Source organism: Hemicordylus capensis, chromosome 1, assembly GCF_027244095.1.
Source record: "Hemicordylus capensis ecotype Gifberg chromosome 1, rHemCap1.1.pri, whole genome shotgun sequence".
NCBI classification, from domain to species: domain Eukaryota; kingdom Metazoa; phylum Chordata; class Lepidosauria; order Squamata; family Cordylidae; genus Hemicordylus; species Hemicordylus capensis.
This window is the reverse complement of record NC_069657.1, coordinates 32,450,935-32,469,241: the sequence shown is the minus strand read 5'-3', so window position 1 is coordinate 32,469,241 and position 18,307 is coordinate 32,450,935. Positions and strand designations below refer to the sequence as shown.

Here is an 18,307-nt window from a genome sequence, read left to right as displayed (position 1 = left end):
TTGCTGGTGCCTATTAGCCAAGCTGCAGCCCTCTATCCCTAGAGACCTCCCCACCCTCATCCGCTCCTGCTCCCCAAAGGAGCAGCAGCGGTTGACTAGGCCCTTCCTCGCTGCTGCCACAACTGCTCGCTCCCCTCAGGCTACTGACAGGCCCAGTCCCTTGCCTGCCTGCCTCTCTCCACCAATGGCCTCGGTAGCCCCAAACAGCAGCAGTGGTTGACTTGGACCTTCCGTGCTGCCAATAGGTGACACCATGGCAGCTCGTTCCCCTCAGGCTGTGGACAGGCTCAGGCCAGTCCCTCGCCCTTTCTCTCTCTCCCCTCCCTTCTTTTTATCTCTTTCTCTCTCCTCCACTCGCTCTTCCCCACTGTCTTTCTTTCTTCTCCTCTCTCCCCCCCTTTCTCTCTTCCTCCCTTCCTGAGTTAACAGATCTTGTTCATCTTGTTTCCTCATCTAATTCATACAACGGCAGCCTCCTTCTCCTGAAGGGGCTCTTTCCTCCCTTATGACTCCTCTCTTCACAGAACCCTGCCCACTATCCTTTTATATATATACTAGCTGACTTGGAGCAGAGCATCTGCGCCCCTAGTTCTCGCTGTCTCCCCCCCACCCCCAGTTAGGCCCATTTCATTCTCCCCCCCTTCCCCCCAGCCCCAATTCTCCTTCGGCAGGCGGGTGGCCTGGCCACACTTCTCCTCCGTGCCTGGCCACCACTAGTGGCCTGGCCACCACTCCGTGCCTGGCCACTGCTTCTCCTCCATGGCCTCCAGTTTGTCCTCACCCCATCAGGCATAACAGGTATTACTGTTTTCTCGCCTGCCCGCCCATCCCCACATCATCCTTCTGCCCGCCCGTCACCACCATTGCAGTTTTCTCTGCATGTTGGCTGCCACAATTCCCCCCACCCCAGCCGGCTGCCGCCACCGCCATTTTCTTCCCTCCTGCCCATCCCGTCGCTATCCGGCAGCTGCTCAAACTCTCGCGAGAGCTGCCACACATGGGATTAGTAACGGGTACATCTAAGAAAAAAATATATAAAGAAGATAGATTCCTCTCCTCTACAATCAAGAACATCTTTCGACTAGTAACAGTTGCATTCCAACTGGCCTTAACCATTACAGGCTCCTCTTCCCTATCTGCACATGGAATCCCCACTGCCCAGTCAGATGCTTCTGTTCACAAACTCATGAGAGCTGCCACACATGGGATTAGCCATGGGTATGCCTTAGAGAATTTTTATTTTATATATATCTATATCTGTATCTATATCTATATATATACACACACACACACACACACACACACACAGTGGTCCCTCGACTTACGAACTACTCGACATAAGTATTTTTCGAGTTACAAACGGCAGTTTTAGATCCGGTTTTAGATGCGGTTTTTTCGACTTACAAATTTTTAGATGGGGTTTCCTCGACTTACGAATTTTACATGCGGTTTCCTTGACTTGCCTGCCTGTTTACTGCCTGTTTATTCTTGAAAAGAAATGTTCCTGTGCAGTTTGCAAGCCTTACTGGGGGTCTGGGTCTTTTTTCTAGGCTCCGGAACGCATTAATCCGTTCCCAATGCATTCCTATGGGAAACTGCTTTTCGACTTACGAACTTTTCGACTTACAAATGTGCATTCGGAACGGATTAATTTCGTAAGTAGAGGGACCACTGTATATACACACACACACACACACACACACACACACATATGATAGAAGATAGTTAAGAATATTTATACTCTACCAAAAAGTGTTCAAAGTGGTTCACATAGCAAAAGGATGAGAAGAGGCTTTCCTGCCTCAAAAAAACCCTAAGGAATAAAAACTCATGAGATGCTAGAAGCATCATTAGTTCTTGTGTCTCTCTCTTTTTTTGCCTTATTATTTATTTAGAATACTTATAAGCCACTTTTAAACAAAACATTCTCAAAATGGTTTGCATAGCAAGCAGTGTTCCTTCTAAGATGTCCGCACGTTCACAAGTTTTTTTATTTCTGCTCAGTTAATTTTAGATCCCGCTCAGGTTGAATCAGGAAGGCCCCATTCTGAACGCACGTGCGCACATACTGTCTTGATACTGCCGCTCAGAACAAAATTCATTCCGCACACAGATGGAAAAAATTAGAGAGAACACTGATAGCAAGAAATGAGAATATGGCTCCGTCCACCCTGGTTTGCATTTGAATGGGAGGCTACATGTGAGCTATAAGATATTCCCGTAAGGGGATGGGGCCACTCTGAAGAGTATCTCCTTGCTTGCATACCGAAGGTTCCAAGTTCCCTCCCTGGCATCTCCAAGAGAGGGCTGAGAGAGAATCCCGCCTGCAGCTTTGGAGAAGCCGCTTCCAGTCTATGTAGACAATAGAGCTGTGCTTGAATCAGATTCTGCGATTTGATTTGAGGTTGAATCAAATCGCAGAACCATCAAATTGATTCACTGAAAAATCACTCAAATCTATTTGGGTAGTTCAAGTGCCATTTTGATGGGAAATTGGGCCTAAAAATGGCACCGTTTTCCTGGGGAGAGTCCGTCTAGCAGCTGGGGTTGGCAGGTAGACATGCCCTCTGCTCTGGACTTGTCAACCCACCTCGGAGGACTGGCCTAGTGGGAAGCCAATAGATGTGCTAAGTCTGGAGCGGAGGGCTGGTCTACCTGCCAACTCCAACTGAATCACCTGAATAGATTAGGGTCGAATCAGGGGTGATTCACTTAGACTCCAAATCGGGCCCCATATTTTGAGGCTGATTTGATTCAAGGTAGAATCTGTGAATTGCCCCCAATTTGTCCTGAATCAATTCAAGGTTGAATCAAATTGCACACCCCTAGTAGATAATATGGAGCTAGATGCACCAATGGTCTGACTCAATATAAGGCAGTTTCCTATGTTCCTAATAATAAAACAATTTTAACTGAACAGCTTTATCAAGTTATCCAAAAGAATGGCCGAAGCAGTTTAGCCAGGAAGAGTCTGATGCCTTCCACCGACTGAAAAACAACTAGGTGCCCCTTCCAGATAGATAAATCAGGGCTACACAACTTCAGTCCCCTAGCTGCTAGATGGCCTACAACTCCCAGCCACAGTGGGCAACAGGAATTATGGGAGTTGTAATCTAGCATCTGCAGGAGGGCCAAAGTTCTGCAGCCCTCAGATAAATGAATGAATAAATAAAACTTGCCTGTCACGTTCAGCAAATCTCTCCAGGTTTTTTAACCTTTGTTTCTGGTGCATGTTTGCATGGAGAGGCAGAGGGTTGCAGTCCAAGATTGTCAGAAGCGAAGTGAGTCGTTTGATGCAATCAATGCTATTTGCAAAAACCATCGTCCTGCCTGGGTACTGAAGGAGAAAGTAATAGAGGTAATAGTCTTTCTCTTCTGTATCACAGTGGATGCGGGTTTCTGTGAGGGTCTCCACAGTGGCCTCTTTCCTTGTCAAGTCGATCACTTTGGGCTTACCCTTGATGCCCACTTTTTGCATCAGTGTTTCCAGCTTGGTCTTTTTGTCTATTTTGGTAGCTTTTTTCTTCTGGAGAACTCTAGCGGGAGCTTGGTGGATCAAAGTCAGGGTGGCAGAAAAAACAAACGTCTGCCGTTTGGGGTTATACTGTGAATCGCTCAACATTTCTAGCAAGTGAGAGAGTTCTAAGAAATGTCCTCTCTCAACCATCCGGTCTGCTTCATCGATCACCAGGCACCTGTCAGAGAGAAGCAAGAGACAGTTTGAGGGCACTTGTTCAAGATACACAGAAATATAACACACTTCAGAAGAGCCTTTCTTGCGACGGCACACAAAAAGGAGGACCAACTTGTAAATGCACCAAAAATAGATTCTGACTCAATATTTTGTACAAGAATACAGACACAGAAGAACAAAATGAATGTGTTACTTATCAAGTTTGATGGATATACACATGTCCCTTTATCATACTCAAGCACAATGCAAACCCTTCAGAACGTATGAGATATTGGTTATCAAGTGTCTGTACCAAAGGACAAAATGCTACAAGCAATGAACAGCTAAGGGAGAGGCAAAACCACAACTTCATAGTTTTTGGCATAGCAAATATTCATGTGAATGTATTTGCTATATTTATATTCTGCCTCCCTCCATCACAGAACTCAAGGTGACATAAATGGGGGCCCCAGGCAGTCTCCAATCAAAGGGTTAACCAGGCTTAGTCCTACTTAGCTTTAGCAATGGTGTTGTATCATGTGCCCTTAGACCAGGACTGCACCACTTTGGCCCTCCAGCTGCTGCTAGACTACAACTCCCATCAACCCCAGCTAGAGTGGCCAATAGTCAGGATGATGGGAGTTGTAGTCCAGCATCTGTAGGAAGGCTGCAGTTGTGCAGCCCTGCCTTAAACCATGCTCTGGCTTAACCCATATGAGCACCTAGAGAATAAACTTATTGAGGCGCTACACACAATCAATGTGTAGAGCTGGGATGGGTTTGGCAGGAAGAGGGCAGGGAGAATGGGTTTAGCAGTTGCTTGTTGCTGGGCGGCCGGATCAGCCACCCATACAACTACCGGCTCTGCCATGGAGCCAGTAGGGGCAGTGGGGATCGAGGGCCCCCTGCCCCCTGGAAGTTGCAGAATGCTCCATGCGAGTGTGCGGGGCATTCTGGAGAGACACCCGAGGCTGGGAAGCTTGTTTTAGCCTCCCGGTCGAGCCATGGCAACTCACAATCAAATAAATGCTTGCTCCGCTAACCTTGTTTAAGGGGAGGGTTACTTAGGTGGGCTAGCCACTGCGGAACCACCGGGCTTGCCCACGAGCCCGGTGGTTCCCACTATCACTAGGAACCAGGCTGGGCTCTAGTTTCTAGTGATCATGGGAATAGCTTCATTGTATGGGAGTCTGGCCATTCTTTCTGGCCGTCAGCAATGTTCTCCTACCCATAAACCTTACGGGAAAACTAACCCATAAATTCTATGGATAACAGAACAACTTGGAAGAGGATAATAAAATTTAATTAAATAATATATAACCATAACTTAATCCTCCAAGCCCTCAAATATGACCCTTGCTTGTTTTCAAATCTGGACTTCTCAGCCAAGAATAAGACATGAAGGTTCTCAGGAATACCAATTTTTCAGCAGGTAACTAGTTTCAACATGAAATCTGGTTTGCATGGGATCCCAAACGACCAACTTCCCTGTTGGTCGTTTATTATTGCAATGACAGGCATTTTGTGCAAACATTCACAAGTAGTCCCGATTCTCAAGTCAGCAAATGTAAACCTCAAAGCAAAGTGCCAAAGATTCTGCATGGTCAATAATGCTTTAAGCAGCAAGTACTTTAAACCTTGGTAGTGCATAGACATTTTTTTAAAGCCTTTGCTTCTTTAGACAAGGCTGACATTCTTGGCAAGGTTCTTGATACCTGAGCTGCCGCAGATCTGAGAGATGGGGATGTTTCTCCTGAATTAGCTCCCACAGGCGTCCTGGGGTTGCAATGATGATTTCTGGCCTTCTTTTCAAGACTCGCTGCTGTTTCTGAGGTGCCATTCCTCCGACCAGAATGGCTGTTTTAATGTCTGGGACATATAGATTGGAAAGATATTAAGGATCTGAAGCTTCATTTTAGACAGATTACATCCTAACTCATAATATTTCATAGCACAGAAGTTGACTAATGACACGCTTCACCACATCTGTGAGAAATAATCTTCTTGAATGTTACATTAAGTTCCACTGTGCCAGCATGTATCCCTCTATACACCAAGACAGGGCCTTACAGCAAGATGCTTATCAGAATTATAAACACAGGAGGAGATCTGTATTGTTTCATCTAATTCCTGACACATTTCCGGATGTCTTTGTCAGGGGAATTAATTCAGCTGATAGCAGGATGCAAAATAGCATCTCCTCCTAATGTAACACGTAGAGGAGCTATATTTCCAAAAGTGATTTCTGGTAATATGTAGCCTGGCTTGACGTCTTGTCTCACCAGCCTCGCTCCCTAAACACTTATATTTATTTTTAAAACTTGCAATAAGTACAAAAATGCAATTGGAAGTGCACGTTCATGTCTGTGTAGCAGTAAAGTGGTGGTGTCTGGTTCTTGAACCCCTGATCAAAACAAAACAAAGGCTTGCAGCCAGTCACTCTCTCTGTCTCTCTCTAGTGCATCGTGTTCCCTACTTCATCCCCCTCTTCTCCCTACTCTGCCTGCCTCCTCCACACCAATAATCTGTGTCTGAGGGTTGCTGGACTTTCAGCAACAGCATGGGATGCTATATGGGGAGCTGCAGGAGGAGAGGGGGAAGTCCTCTAGAGAGAGGAGAGCTGGTCTTGTGGTAGCAAGCATGACTTGTCCCCTTTGCTAAGCAGGGTCTGCCCTGGTTGCATATGAATGGGAGACTTGATGTGTGAGGACTGCAAGATATTCCCCTCAGGGGATGGAGCCGCTCTGGGAAGAGCATCTAGATTCCAAGTTCCCTCCCTGGTATCACCAGATAGGGCTGAGAGAGTTTCCTGCCTGCAGCCTTGGAGAAGCCACTGCCAGTCTGGGTAGACAATACTGAGCTAGATGGACCAATGGTCTGACTCAGTATATGGCAGCTTCCTATGTTCCCATAAAGTAGGAGAGCTGGTCTTGTGGTGGCAAGCATGACTTATCCCATTTGCTAGGCAAGGGGGACTGCTTAGGTTTATTAATTTATTAATTTATCACATTTTTATACCGCCCAAAATGCGAGTTCTCTGGATGGTTTACAAGACGATAAAAACCAATAAAAAGATTGACACAAAATTTAAAATGTTAAAACTATTAAAACACAATTAAAACAATGTCTAATTAAAAGCCTGGGTAAACAAATGCGTCTTGACTGCCTTTTAAAAAGTTGTAAGAGATTAGGAGGCTCTTATTTCAGCAGGAAGTGTGTTCCAAAGCCTCGGGGCAGCAAAGGATAAGGCCCATCCCTGAGTAGCCACCAGACGGACTGGTGGCAACTGCAGACGAACTTCTCCAGATGATCTCAAAGGGCGGTGTGGTGCACAGCAAAGAAGGCGTTCTCTTAAATACCCTGGGCCTGAGCTGTTTAGGGCTTTATAAGTTATAACCAAAACCTTGTGCTTTGACTGGAAACTTAGCAGCAGCCAGTGTAGATCTTTTAAGATAGGAGTGATATTCTCTCTCTGAGATGACCCAGAGACCAACCTGGCTACCGCATTCTGGACTAACCGCAGTTTCCAGACTATGTACAAAGGCAGCCCCACATAGAGCGTATTGCAGTAGTCAAGTCTGGAGGTAACCAGCAGATGTACTACTGTTCTGAGGTCATTTATACCAAGAAATGGACTCAGCTGGCATATCAGCCAAAGCTGATAAAATGCACTTCTGGCCACTGCCTGAACCTGGGACACCAGAGAGAGGTTCGGATCCAGAAGCACCCCCAGACCGTGTACCTGTTCCTTCTGGGGAAGTGTGACCCCATCCAGAACTGGCAGATCAAAATCATCTCCCGAGTTCCGATCCTGCACAATAAGTACCTCCGTCTTATCTGGATTCAGCCTCAGCCTGTTACCTCTCATCCAGCCCATCACTGCCTCCAGGCAGGCATTTAGGGAGGTTATGCCTTCTCCTGAGGATGTTGACATGAAGAAATAGATTTGGGAGTCATGAGCATACTGATAACACTCTGCACAAAATATGGAGGTTTGTATTGCCTTGATTTGCACTTGGATGGGTGACTACATGTGAGCAATGTAAAATATTCCCCTTAGGGGAGGGGGCCATAGCTCAGTGGAAGAGCACCAGCATGCTTGCATGCAGAAGGTCCCTGGTTCCCTCTTTGGCATCCCCAAGATAGGGCTGGGAGAGACTCCTCCCTGAAACTTTGAACAAGCTGCTGCCAGTCAGTGTAGACAATACTGAGCTAGATGGACCAAGGGTCTGACTCAGTATAAGGCAGCTTTCTAAGTTCCTATGTCAGATGGGTAGTTAAGAGTTATAGGACTGGATGAAGGGGGAAAGAGATCTCCTTTCATGATTTCCTTTACCGTGTTTACCTGAAGAGCAGGCAACTCTGAATGCAAGACGATGCCTTAAATGATAGAGGCTAAATACAGGTATACCTGTATTTACCCAAAAGAAAAAGGACTCTGAATCTAAGACAACCTCCCCATATTTAACAGAAAAGAAATAGCAGGGGTGGGGGGAGGAACAGAACCTCAACTTAGATTTGGGTAGATATGGTACAGTATAAGGCAGCTTCTGATGTAATAATGCCTCTGCTACAAGTTCCCCTTGCAGTTTCCGATTCCTCCTTCTGCTGCAGCCCTTTGTGCCACATCCCATGCTGCTGCTGAAGGTCCTCGGGCCCTAGCCTGTTGGAGACTTCAGGGTAGGTTCAGTAAGGAAGAGGCATGGAGACACATTGCATCCATAGCCACACGCTGCATCCATAGACACACAGTGCATCAGCAATACAGTGGATGCTGCCTTTGGTGGACTACATTCTGTGCAGGGCAACCTTAGCATTAGTAAACCACCAGAGCTGCTGCACACACGAAAACCAGCCCTGGGGCTATTTCAGAGGCCGGGTTTTGCTTAACCCCTTAAAACAGCGGGCGGGCACTTGCTTCATGAGTCTTCCACTGGAAACAACGGAAGTAGTGCAAAGCACTTGCCCACACAGTGTTTTAAGATGTTACGCAACAGCCAGCCTCCACAAAAGGGCCAGGGTGGCCTTCATATGCGCAACAGCCCTGGTGGCTTGCTAATGCCAAGGTTGTGCTGCACAGGATGTTGGCCACTATTTATTATTTCTTAGGCACCTAAACAACAAGGCATAGTACAAATACAACAAGACTTATACTGCACAAATTTACAATCTAAGCAAACACATGAGGAAAAAACAGGAAGGGAAGGGTAAGGCAAGACACCAGAGGAATAGAGACATTAAAATGAAAATATACACCGAGCTCAGAGCATCCGATGATATATTATCTCTGTGGAGAGGAGAGCTGGGCTTGTGATGGCAAGCAGGACTTGTCCCCTTAGTTAAGCAGGGTCCACCCTGGTTGTACATGAAAGGGAGACTAGAAGTGTGAGCACTGTAAGATATTCCCCTTATGGGGAGCTGCAGGAGGAGAGGGGGAAGTCCTCTAGAGAGAGGAGAGCTGGTCTTGTGGTAGCAAGCATGACTTGTCCCCTTAGCTAAGCAGGGTCTGCCCTGGTTGCATATGAATGGGAGACTTGATGTGTGAGGACTGCAAGATATTCCCCTTAAGGGATGGAGCTGCTCTGGGAAGAGCAGAAGGTTCCAAGTTCCCTCCCGGGCATCTCCAAGATGGGGCTGAGAGAGACTCCTGCCTGCAACCTTGGAGAAGCCGCGGCCAGTCTGGGTAGACAATACTGAGCTAAATGGACCTATTGTCTGACTCAGTATATGGCAGCTTCCTATGTTCCTATGTCTTTGAACCAGTTAACAAAGAACTTGCTTCCTCACAGGGGGCTAGATGGACCAAAAGTTTCGTGTTCACCCACGCTCCATCCTAATGCACATCTGTGCTTCAATAATGCCAAAAACAAAACACAGAAGACAAAGACAAAGAGAATTCTTATTTGGCCGCAAGTCTAGCTTCTGAGATTCTAACAAGCCATGCCCACATGCTTTCAAGCATACCTGCAAAGCATAAGGTCTAAACACTTGCTTATTTCTTTATTTTGTTAAAATGAAAGCTGAATCTGCTATCAATACCCCATTCCATATTTTCTCTGCAGAGAAGAAAAACAAACTGCAGAAGAATTTCTTTGCAGAAAGGCTTCCACAGTAGGCTAAAGAAACCACAGCATGCACTTCAATGGAGCCACCAGCAAAGCTGGGACCCTGTCCTCTGCACACAGCTGGAGCATTAGCCACAAAGAAACACCTGGAATGGACATACCTGTGAGCCGGGCAACTGCATCAATATGATGCTTTACTTGGACAGCCAATTCCCTTGTTGGAGTCAAGACCAATCCCAGAAGAGGATTGCTTTTATCTACAACAGCAGTGTCGGTCTGGGGGCCCAGTTCTGCATCCTCGAGCACCTTCACACAATCTGTTGCTAGAGATTTGGTGTTGTCATCAGGGCCACTAGCTTCCTCCTTGTCGGGATTTAGGTCTTCTGCTTCCTGGTCTGACATATCCTCCACACTATCTGCCACTTCATCAAAAAGGTCATCACTTCCACTTGCGAAACCTTCTGATTTTTGCCACTGTAGGATGGAATGGACCATTGGGATTGCAAAAGCAAGCGTCTTTCCACTTCCTAAAACACACAAACAAACAAACATGACACACTGTTACCCACTGTTTCTAAATTAAATGAATCAAATTTGACCAGCAGTCTCAAAAACAAAGCACTGTGTTAGTTTAGAGGTTCCCAAAGGGGGTACTAGCACTCCTAGGACTACTTGAAGGGCTCCCAGGGTTGCTCAGAGCTCACCTGCCTCCCCATACTGCAGCCACACTATCTGTTCCCAATTTGAGGATCGTAAGCTTGAAGCTGATGCATACACAACAATATGTCCACTGCAGAAGGGGAGGGGGGAGGATGAAGACCCTCCTCCTTTGTTCCTGATTGGCTGACTATTTATTATGTAATTTATTTAAAATATTTCTAAACCTCTCAAAATTTGCGTCTCTGGGCAGTTTACAATTAAACTACGTGCCGAAGCTCAGCATACCCCTCCCCTCTGCCTGACAAGCTTCACAAAATTAGCACTGAGTATTACCACTGAGCCACCTAATGGTGCAGCGGGGAAGTAACTCGCCTAGGGAGTAAGAGGTTGCCAGTTTCAATCCCCGCTGGTATGTCTCCCAGACTACGGGAAACACCTACTTTGGGCAGCAGCGAAACAGGAAGATGCTGAAAGGTATCATCTCATACTACGCGGGAGATGGCAATGGTAAACCCCTCCTGTATTCTACCAAAGAAAACCACAGGGCTCTGTGGTTGCCAGGGGTTGACACCGACTTGACAGCACAACTTTACCTTCTTTTATTCCCATTGAAATTAATGAGACAAGTACTTGTCCCATTAATTTCGATAAGACTGCTTCTGAGCATCTTAGGGCAGATGTGAGCCAGTGACTGTAGTAGCCTACCTCCAACCTGTAACACTTGTTTTTGTCACACACACACACACTCTCTCTCTCTCTCTCTCTCTCTTACTTAAATATTACAGTTATAAGATGGGCTTTCTCCAGTCAATGGATGGCTTACATTGTTATACATAAGCAGTCTTATGCCTGTTTATTGCTTTGCCATGTCCCATTAATTTCAGTGGGAGTACTTATGAGTAACTCAGTCTGGGGGTAAGCCAGTGACACACACATACCCCTCTGAAGATTTGTGACAGATGCTGAAGCTGAAGACAGAATGGGTACACTTATTTTAAAAGGTTAAGCATTTTAAAAAGCATTTAAGTAAAGGATTATACAGAATAATTTACAGGATTAATTACAGGGTAATTATCTTAGTGCAGGGGTTCCCAATCTTGGCTCCCCAGATTTTGTTGGACCACTACTGCCATCACCTCAGCCACAATGGGAGTTGCAGTCCAACCACGTGTGGTGACCTAGGGTCAAGAACCCATCGTAGGATGCTGAAAACCCAAGAGCAACTTTCATAAGATAACAGGCATGTTTGGGAAACAACCTTCAGTCCTGAGGAGCAACAACCATATTTTTCATCACGTCAGCCATTTTAGTCTGCAGTAAGTAAACCAACCATGGCACCTTAAAGAACAACTTTTTTAAGGCATGGTTTAAAACACACACACACAAACTTTAGGAGCCCTCGTAGCTGGATTTCTATTTTTATTTTTCTCCTTGAATTTTTCTCTCTCATCAGCAATTAAATTTTATCATGCAAACTGTGTACTTGGTAGGATTTTTGTTAAGCCAACATTGATCACCTGTGATCAATGTTCTCCATATAAAGCAACTGAAAATCAGGTCAAGGGCAAACGATACTCCACTCCGCTCAATGCTCATGATGCAGTGTTGTAAGGCAGCCATTTACAACAGTGTTGCCCAACTGGTGTGCTGAAGGACACTGGCTGGTGTGCTCCACTGACTGGTTTTAGGCAGCTCCAAAAGCGGAGTTCAGGGGTGTAGCTACAACTGAACCAGGGTGGGGGAGAAAAATGTCTTTGGGCCCCTGAGAGAGGGAGGCAACCACCAGCTGGATGACAGCTTGCTCTTTGCACACACCCTTGCACCCCTCTGAAAAAGAAAGCAGGGAGCGCAGGGGCCCATCTTTACTTTTTGTCCCAGTGCCCGCTCAAACTTTGCTATGCCCCTGGGGGAGTTTAAGCACCCCACTTTGGGAGCTGACTCATCTCATAATGAAAGGATGTGTCCTTCCTGATGGATAAGGGAGCAAATCAGCTCCCAAAGTTGGAGTTTAATCAGAGATGTGGAGTGGACAATTTTATTACAGCAAATTTTCCAAAACATAAATTTTTCTCATATTTTATCTTTCTGTGGAAATTTTTCCATTTCTAAAAATTCATTGGCTGACATTGGGTGATTTTCACCAATCTCCCCTTTTCTCCGAAGCCCAGTGTGCATCACCAAAATATGTCCCTGAGGATCATGTGAACCCCAGAGATATGTTTTGGTGATGCCAAAATAGGCTTCAGAAGGCTTCAGAGAGAAGGGGAGACTGGCAAACATCACCCCTTCCCCCATTCAAGCGAAAGCACAGGGGTAGACGAGAACTCACACTGCTGCACGTGCTGGTCCAGATGTCAGCCATTGTTTCCCAACATGTATTAGTAGCAATGAACGGATGTCAATGCAATATTAGGCAAGCTTGGCAATTTAGAAGTCATAATTAATGTTTTTTCATGTTATCTCTAGGACCTGTGTGGAATAGTTTGCCCTTGACATGATTTTCAGTTGCTTTATATGGAGAACATTGAGCAGAGCTGTCAATTAGGATAGACATCCCTCCTTATCTAGGTCTTTGGAAAAAAGAAACCAGATTGCTGTGTTAGCTTAACAAAAATCCTACCAAATAACACATATTTGTTATCTATAATATTTAGATCACATTAAGTGGCTTTATTGACACACACCCCCAATCTAATATTTCGGATCAACTACTTGGCTACTTGAAAAACTTTGAGATACAGTCTTGCAAATTAATATGGTGTTGTTGTTGTTGTAACTAATATATAGGTTGAATAACATACCAACTCAGATCACAATCTATTTAGGGCATCAGGAAAATTTGCATAGTAAACTTTTCTGAGAAAAGTAATGCAAATTTTATGCAAATGAGGAACATTTGCATGGGAAATGTTCCCAGAAAATTTTGCAATTCAAAATTGTCCAGAAAACCCACATCCTGTATACAAATGTGAATATCTATATATATTTAATTATCTTAAATGTACCCGTCGCTAATCCCATGTGTGGCAGCTCTTGTGAGAGAGCTGCGGATTAGTGATGGGAGAAGTGGGCGCGGAGGAGAAGTGGCAGCCACCAGTCTGGTCAGCTGCGCAGGGGAAGTGGTGGCCACCAGGACAGCAGGCAGCTGTGCAGAGGAAGCAGCCACCAGCAGGCGGCTGTGAAGAAGCGGCCGCCGGCAGATGACCAGCCGAGGAGAAGCAGCGGCAGCCAGCCGCTGAGGAAAAGCAGCCTGGTCACGGGGGGAAAATGGGGCTGAAGTTGGGGGAGATACAGGGAGAACTAGGAGCGCAGATGCTCTGCACCAGGTCAGCTAGTTACTATTATTTGGTAGTGTACTTGTGGATGTGTGAAATATATACATTTATGAAAAACCAGTGCACTCCAGACATAGTAGTATGGTGGTAGGAGATGGGGCCATAGCTCAGTGGCAGAGCATCTGCTTTGCATACAGAAGGTCCCAAGTTCAATCCCTGGCAGCATCTCCAGGTAGGACTGTGAGAGACTCCTGCTGGAAACCTTGGAGAGCCACTGCCAGTCAGCGCAGAGAGTTCTGAATTAGATGGATCACTGGTCTGACTCAGTAAAAAGCAGCTTCGTATGTTCTTATGAGGTCGTACCTGTTTCTGCAGCTCCAAGAACATCCATGCCATCTCGAATTGCAGAAGGCAGAGCCAGAGCCTGAATAGGGGTTGGTGCATTGAATCCCAATTCACTCAGTGCCTGAAGAACAGGCTTTGGGACAAAGAGGCCTTTCCAGGCAGACATATCTACTTTCTGATCCAAAGATACAGATAGAGCTTCTGATGTCCAGTTTTTGACCGTTTTAGAAGATTTAACAGGTTCAAGGACATCTTGGGGAGGGCATGCTTTCTTCCTACGTTTCCGCTTTCTCCTCACTTCTTTTCTTTTCAGGCCTGTAGCACTGCTCTCTGCATTGCTCTCATCTTGGTCGCAGCTAACAATGGCATCTTCATGCTTGGAATCCTGACGAATCAGTGTTTCCTCTATTTTAGGATCATCACTGCCAGTTGTCTCATGTTCAACACTTTTCTCTCGCTTTCTCTTCTTCTTTTTGGGAATGGCACCATCTTCTATCAAGAGCTCTTCCTCTTCCTCGTTCCCTCCCTCAGATTTTCTCCTGACCTTCTCTTCCCTTGCTTTAGAGGAAGCCACCATACTATAATCTGTGAGCTCCTCAAAACAGACTAAACCTCCAAGCTGCTCATCGGCAAAAAGATTCGGGTCAATCTCAACGGGCTTCCATCGTCCTGTTACTTTGATGCCTTTCTGTTTAGATTTAGATGATCTCTTAAACTTGTTTCCTCTTTTGAACTTCATGACTGACCTTCAATGGGGGGGGGGGGAAGGAAAATATAGCAAATTAGGCTATCTGTTTATAACTTTGCCAGTAATCAAAGATTTGATTGGATAATTCACATCAATATGCAAGTTCTCAGTTCTGCAGCTTCTGTGTGTAGACAATTCTCCTAACTGCCCATTCTTGTTTCCTAGTTTTCCCTCCTTTCTCAGACTCCTCCCTCAGCTTCTTCTCTTCCACTCATTCTTCTGGAGCACTTCCAACCCTTTCTAAGTCCACCCTTTTACCCTTTCCATGCTGGGTTTTCAGGCCCCACCCCTTCCTTTCCCAGGCCCCCTACTTCCCATATGTCCTTCCCTAAACCTTTTTCTGAATGCAAGTCTAGTAATTTTGTCAAGCATCCATTGTTTAGCTCCTAGATCCAAAGAAAGTTTGTCAAGACTTTCCCTAGCCAACTGAAATGTCAAGACTTTCCCTAGCCAATTGCAGCTAGTAGCCTCCTCATGACAACTAGACAACACCTAAAGTGCATTACATCATGGAGTGTTTTACAGTATTTGGTCAAGTGTCAACTGGAAAGTTCACAAAGCAGTTCACCCCTCCTCACCAAATGTACTCATCTGCTGGGGATGGGTCTTTTTTCCAGTTGCCTGACTGTACTTTGTTTTTAATTTGCCACAGTGGATCTTCAACAGTATTCCTGGCAGCTGCCTGGTGCCAGTTGCCATCTTTTAGTCTAGAACATGGTAGGAAATTACCTTGTCTCATGTTACATGATCATTTCCTGCCTCATTCTAGACTTTAAGAAGATGGTTGCTATAGGTCACATCTTTTTGAGTCTAGAAAGAGGCAGGAAAGGAACCTGTGATGTGACTCAGGGCAATTCCCAACCTCATTATAGACTAAAATAAAAATAGGGACACAGGAAGCTGCCTTATCAAATCAGACCCTTGGTCCACCTAGCTCAGTAATGTCTACTCTGACTGGCAGTGGCTCTCCACCGTTATAGACAGGAGTCTTTCCCAGCCCTTCCTGGAGAAGCCAAGAAGTGAACTCGGGATCTCCTGCATGCAAAGCAGGTGCCACTGCCACTGAGCTATGGCCCTGTCCCCAGCATGGCAATTGACAACAGAGAGCTGCCAGAAATGCTGTCAAAACTACCACTGTTGTAAAAAAGGTTAATGGAGAGAGAGAGACCCTCCTCAACACCACTTGCTCAAGGAAAGTTCCAGATCGCCAGTGATAACCAGGAGCGTGGTTGGAGACAAGTCTGGGTCAGGCAGTATAGAACAGAATGTATTACAGTCTTTGACCAGCAAAAAGTACAACCCAATATGTTGGTTAGGCAGCGTAGTTTCCTTGAATCAGCTGTCATGTCAAATCATTCAGGGTCAGTCAGGAGGTGCACGCAGAGGCAGAGCCCCAAGCCACGCACTGCCTAATTCTAGCACACACGTGGAGCTCTGGGGCATGCCAGGTGCCTCATGCATTGGAGAAGGGCTGCTGTGTCGCGCTTCCCAGCCGCTCTCGCAGCCGCCGGGACAAACCAGGACGTGGCAACAGGAACCTCAAGCGGCGGGCCGGAAAGACTCACCCGAAAGCGGCGATCAGGGAATGGTGGAAGACACGAAAACTTCCAGGAGCTGGTTCACACGCGCCTGGAGAGTAAATGAGGAGGCCGAGATCTCGCGAGAGGTGGATACCCCGTTCGACGGTATTTCGTTTGACGGGATTTATTTGAACCTCTCGCGAGCGAGATCTGTGAAGCGCGTCATGCATGTTTAGAGGTAGCCGACTTTGACTCGCTTGCTTTTCTTGAACTACAATTCCCTTCATCCCCAGCTGCAATAAGTTGAAGCTGAGGATGATGGGGCCTGTAGTTCAGCAAAAGTTAGAGAGCAAGTGCCAAGGTTACCTACCCCTGAGAGACCGGCACGGAGGACGGTGGCAGCTGTGAACACGAGCATCTGGAAATCTAGAAAGAAAGAGAGAGCATGCAAGCCGCAGCCTCTACCCCCTGCTAACCTAGCGGTAGTGGTCGGGAAAAGACAAGTCAAGAGAGGGACCTACCGAGACCCCGGGGTGCAGCCCTGGGCTGATCCATGCGTGCAAAGTAGTGGGCATACGTCCACTAACTCCGCTGAAGTTAATGGGGAGAAGCCCTGTTGGGAACTCAACATGATGATCAACAAAGTGGTATAGGATATATGTTTTGAATTACTATAGCAATGGTTGAATTGTATAGTTAGTGATTCGCGCGGATTGGTGAGCGGGAAGTCAACATTTGTTTAATTGGATGTAGCGAGATTAAGATATTGTAAAAATAAATAAAAAATTTAAAAGCAAAACAACAACAAAGTGTTCAGTCCTTTTATGTAAAAGGCGGCAACAGACTTTACCACTAACATTTTCCTTGCAACTCTTGCCCGCCCCGTGCAGAACAAAAAACCACCAGTTAAAATAATCACTCCTGTGAAAAACTCCTACTCCAGCTTGTCTCAATATGCCCTTCATATGCTTGTGCTCTCTGCCTGATTTTTGAACATTTGGTTCCACTCATTCTGTTCTGAACAACAATCCTCCCAAATTTGGTATGAGTTGTAATTTTTTCCTTTCAGGCAACGAGAATGTACAAATTGTGTCATATTCAGCAACTGCTGCATAAGAAGCGATCCACTTGCTGTTGGTAGAAACATGGTGGAAGGAATGTTAAATTAAGGGAGAAAAAGAATATAATTGTATTTTATTTATTTGAAATACATTTTTACACAGGGATTTAGACACAGGGTTGGCACATTCATCAGAGAAAATTCCTGGACACTGCCTTCAAAAGGGTGTGTGCATGCAGGTGTGTCGTGTGCAAATGTTAATCCTCCCCACCTTTAAACTGGGATTGCAAAGAATGATTGGCAGTGTAGCTTCAGCTGTTCTGCCCATTTTCTGTATAGCGTTATTTGCACAGTTCCTGCTGCTCCACTTCCTGTTGACTAAGTGGGGCCCTCAAGACTACAGGTGCTACATGAGGCAAAATGAGTGTTCTACAGAGAATGGCATCCCAACAATGCCACTACAGAAAGTGGGGCTTTCTCTGTCCATATATTTCACTAAATCTAGAGGCCCACTACCACCGACACCAACTCTAGAGATGATCCAGAAAGGAGGTGAAGGGGTTTACTGAGCCATATATAGAGAAAGCCATCCTAGCCAGTCAAAAGCACTTGTGCCAAAGAAAAAGTAAGAGCATGGGGCTTTTAAACATTGACTCCATGTAGCTACAATGCCTGGAGAGAAGCACCAGAAAAGTGGATAAACAATCTTCTAAATAGAGCAATCTTCCTCCTCAAATTCCACTGTTCCCGAATGACACTCCCTACATCCTAGGCAGCATGTCCGATTTCTAGAACTTGCCAACAACCAATCATCTGCCAACATGCTACCTAATCAAAAACATATTTATTTATATTCGTCTTAAGATCCCAGGGAGTTTAACAAGATTAAACAATAAAATTCAATGGAACATTAAAAGGTAAGATTTATGTTGTTACGTAAAAACTTGTACACTGCAATCCT

The 18,307-nt window shown here is 45.7% G+C and overlaps 1 protein-coding gene across 3 annotated transcripts in view; it reads right to left on the bottom strand.

Annotated features, from left to right (window-relative positions):
- The window catches only part of DDX24 (DEAD-box helicase 24), a 28,351-nt gene extending 11,867 nt beyond the window's left edge, over positions 1-16,484 (bottom strand). The window contains exons 1-5 of one of the 3 annotated variants that reach the window (XM_053285592.1): positions 16,332-16,484; positions 14,037-14,764; positions 9,900-10,265; positions 5,389-5,542; positions 3,180-3,695 (exon numbers count right to left, since the gene is read on the bottom strand). In XM_053285592.1, the coding sequence (XP_053141567.1) occupies positions 3,180-3,695; positions 5,389-5,542; positions 9,900-10,265; positions 14,037-14,757 (1,757 nt within the window). In that variant the 5' untranslated portion in view covers positions 14,758-14,764; positions 16,332-16,484. Of the gene's footprint in view, positions 1-3,179; positions 3,696-5,388; positions 5,543-9,899; positions 10,266-14,036; positions 14,765-16,066; positions 16,235-16,331 lie in introns of those variants that run through there. The other 2 variants (XM_053285593.1, XM_053285594.1) reach the window with 2 other exon arrangements.
- Between the last annotated feature and the right edge of the window lie 1,823 nt (positions 16,485-18,307).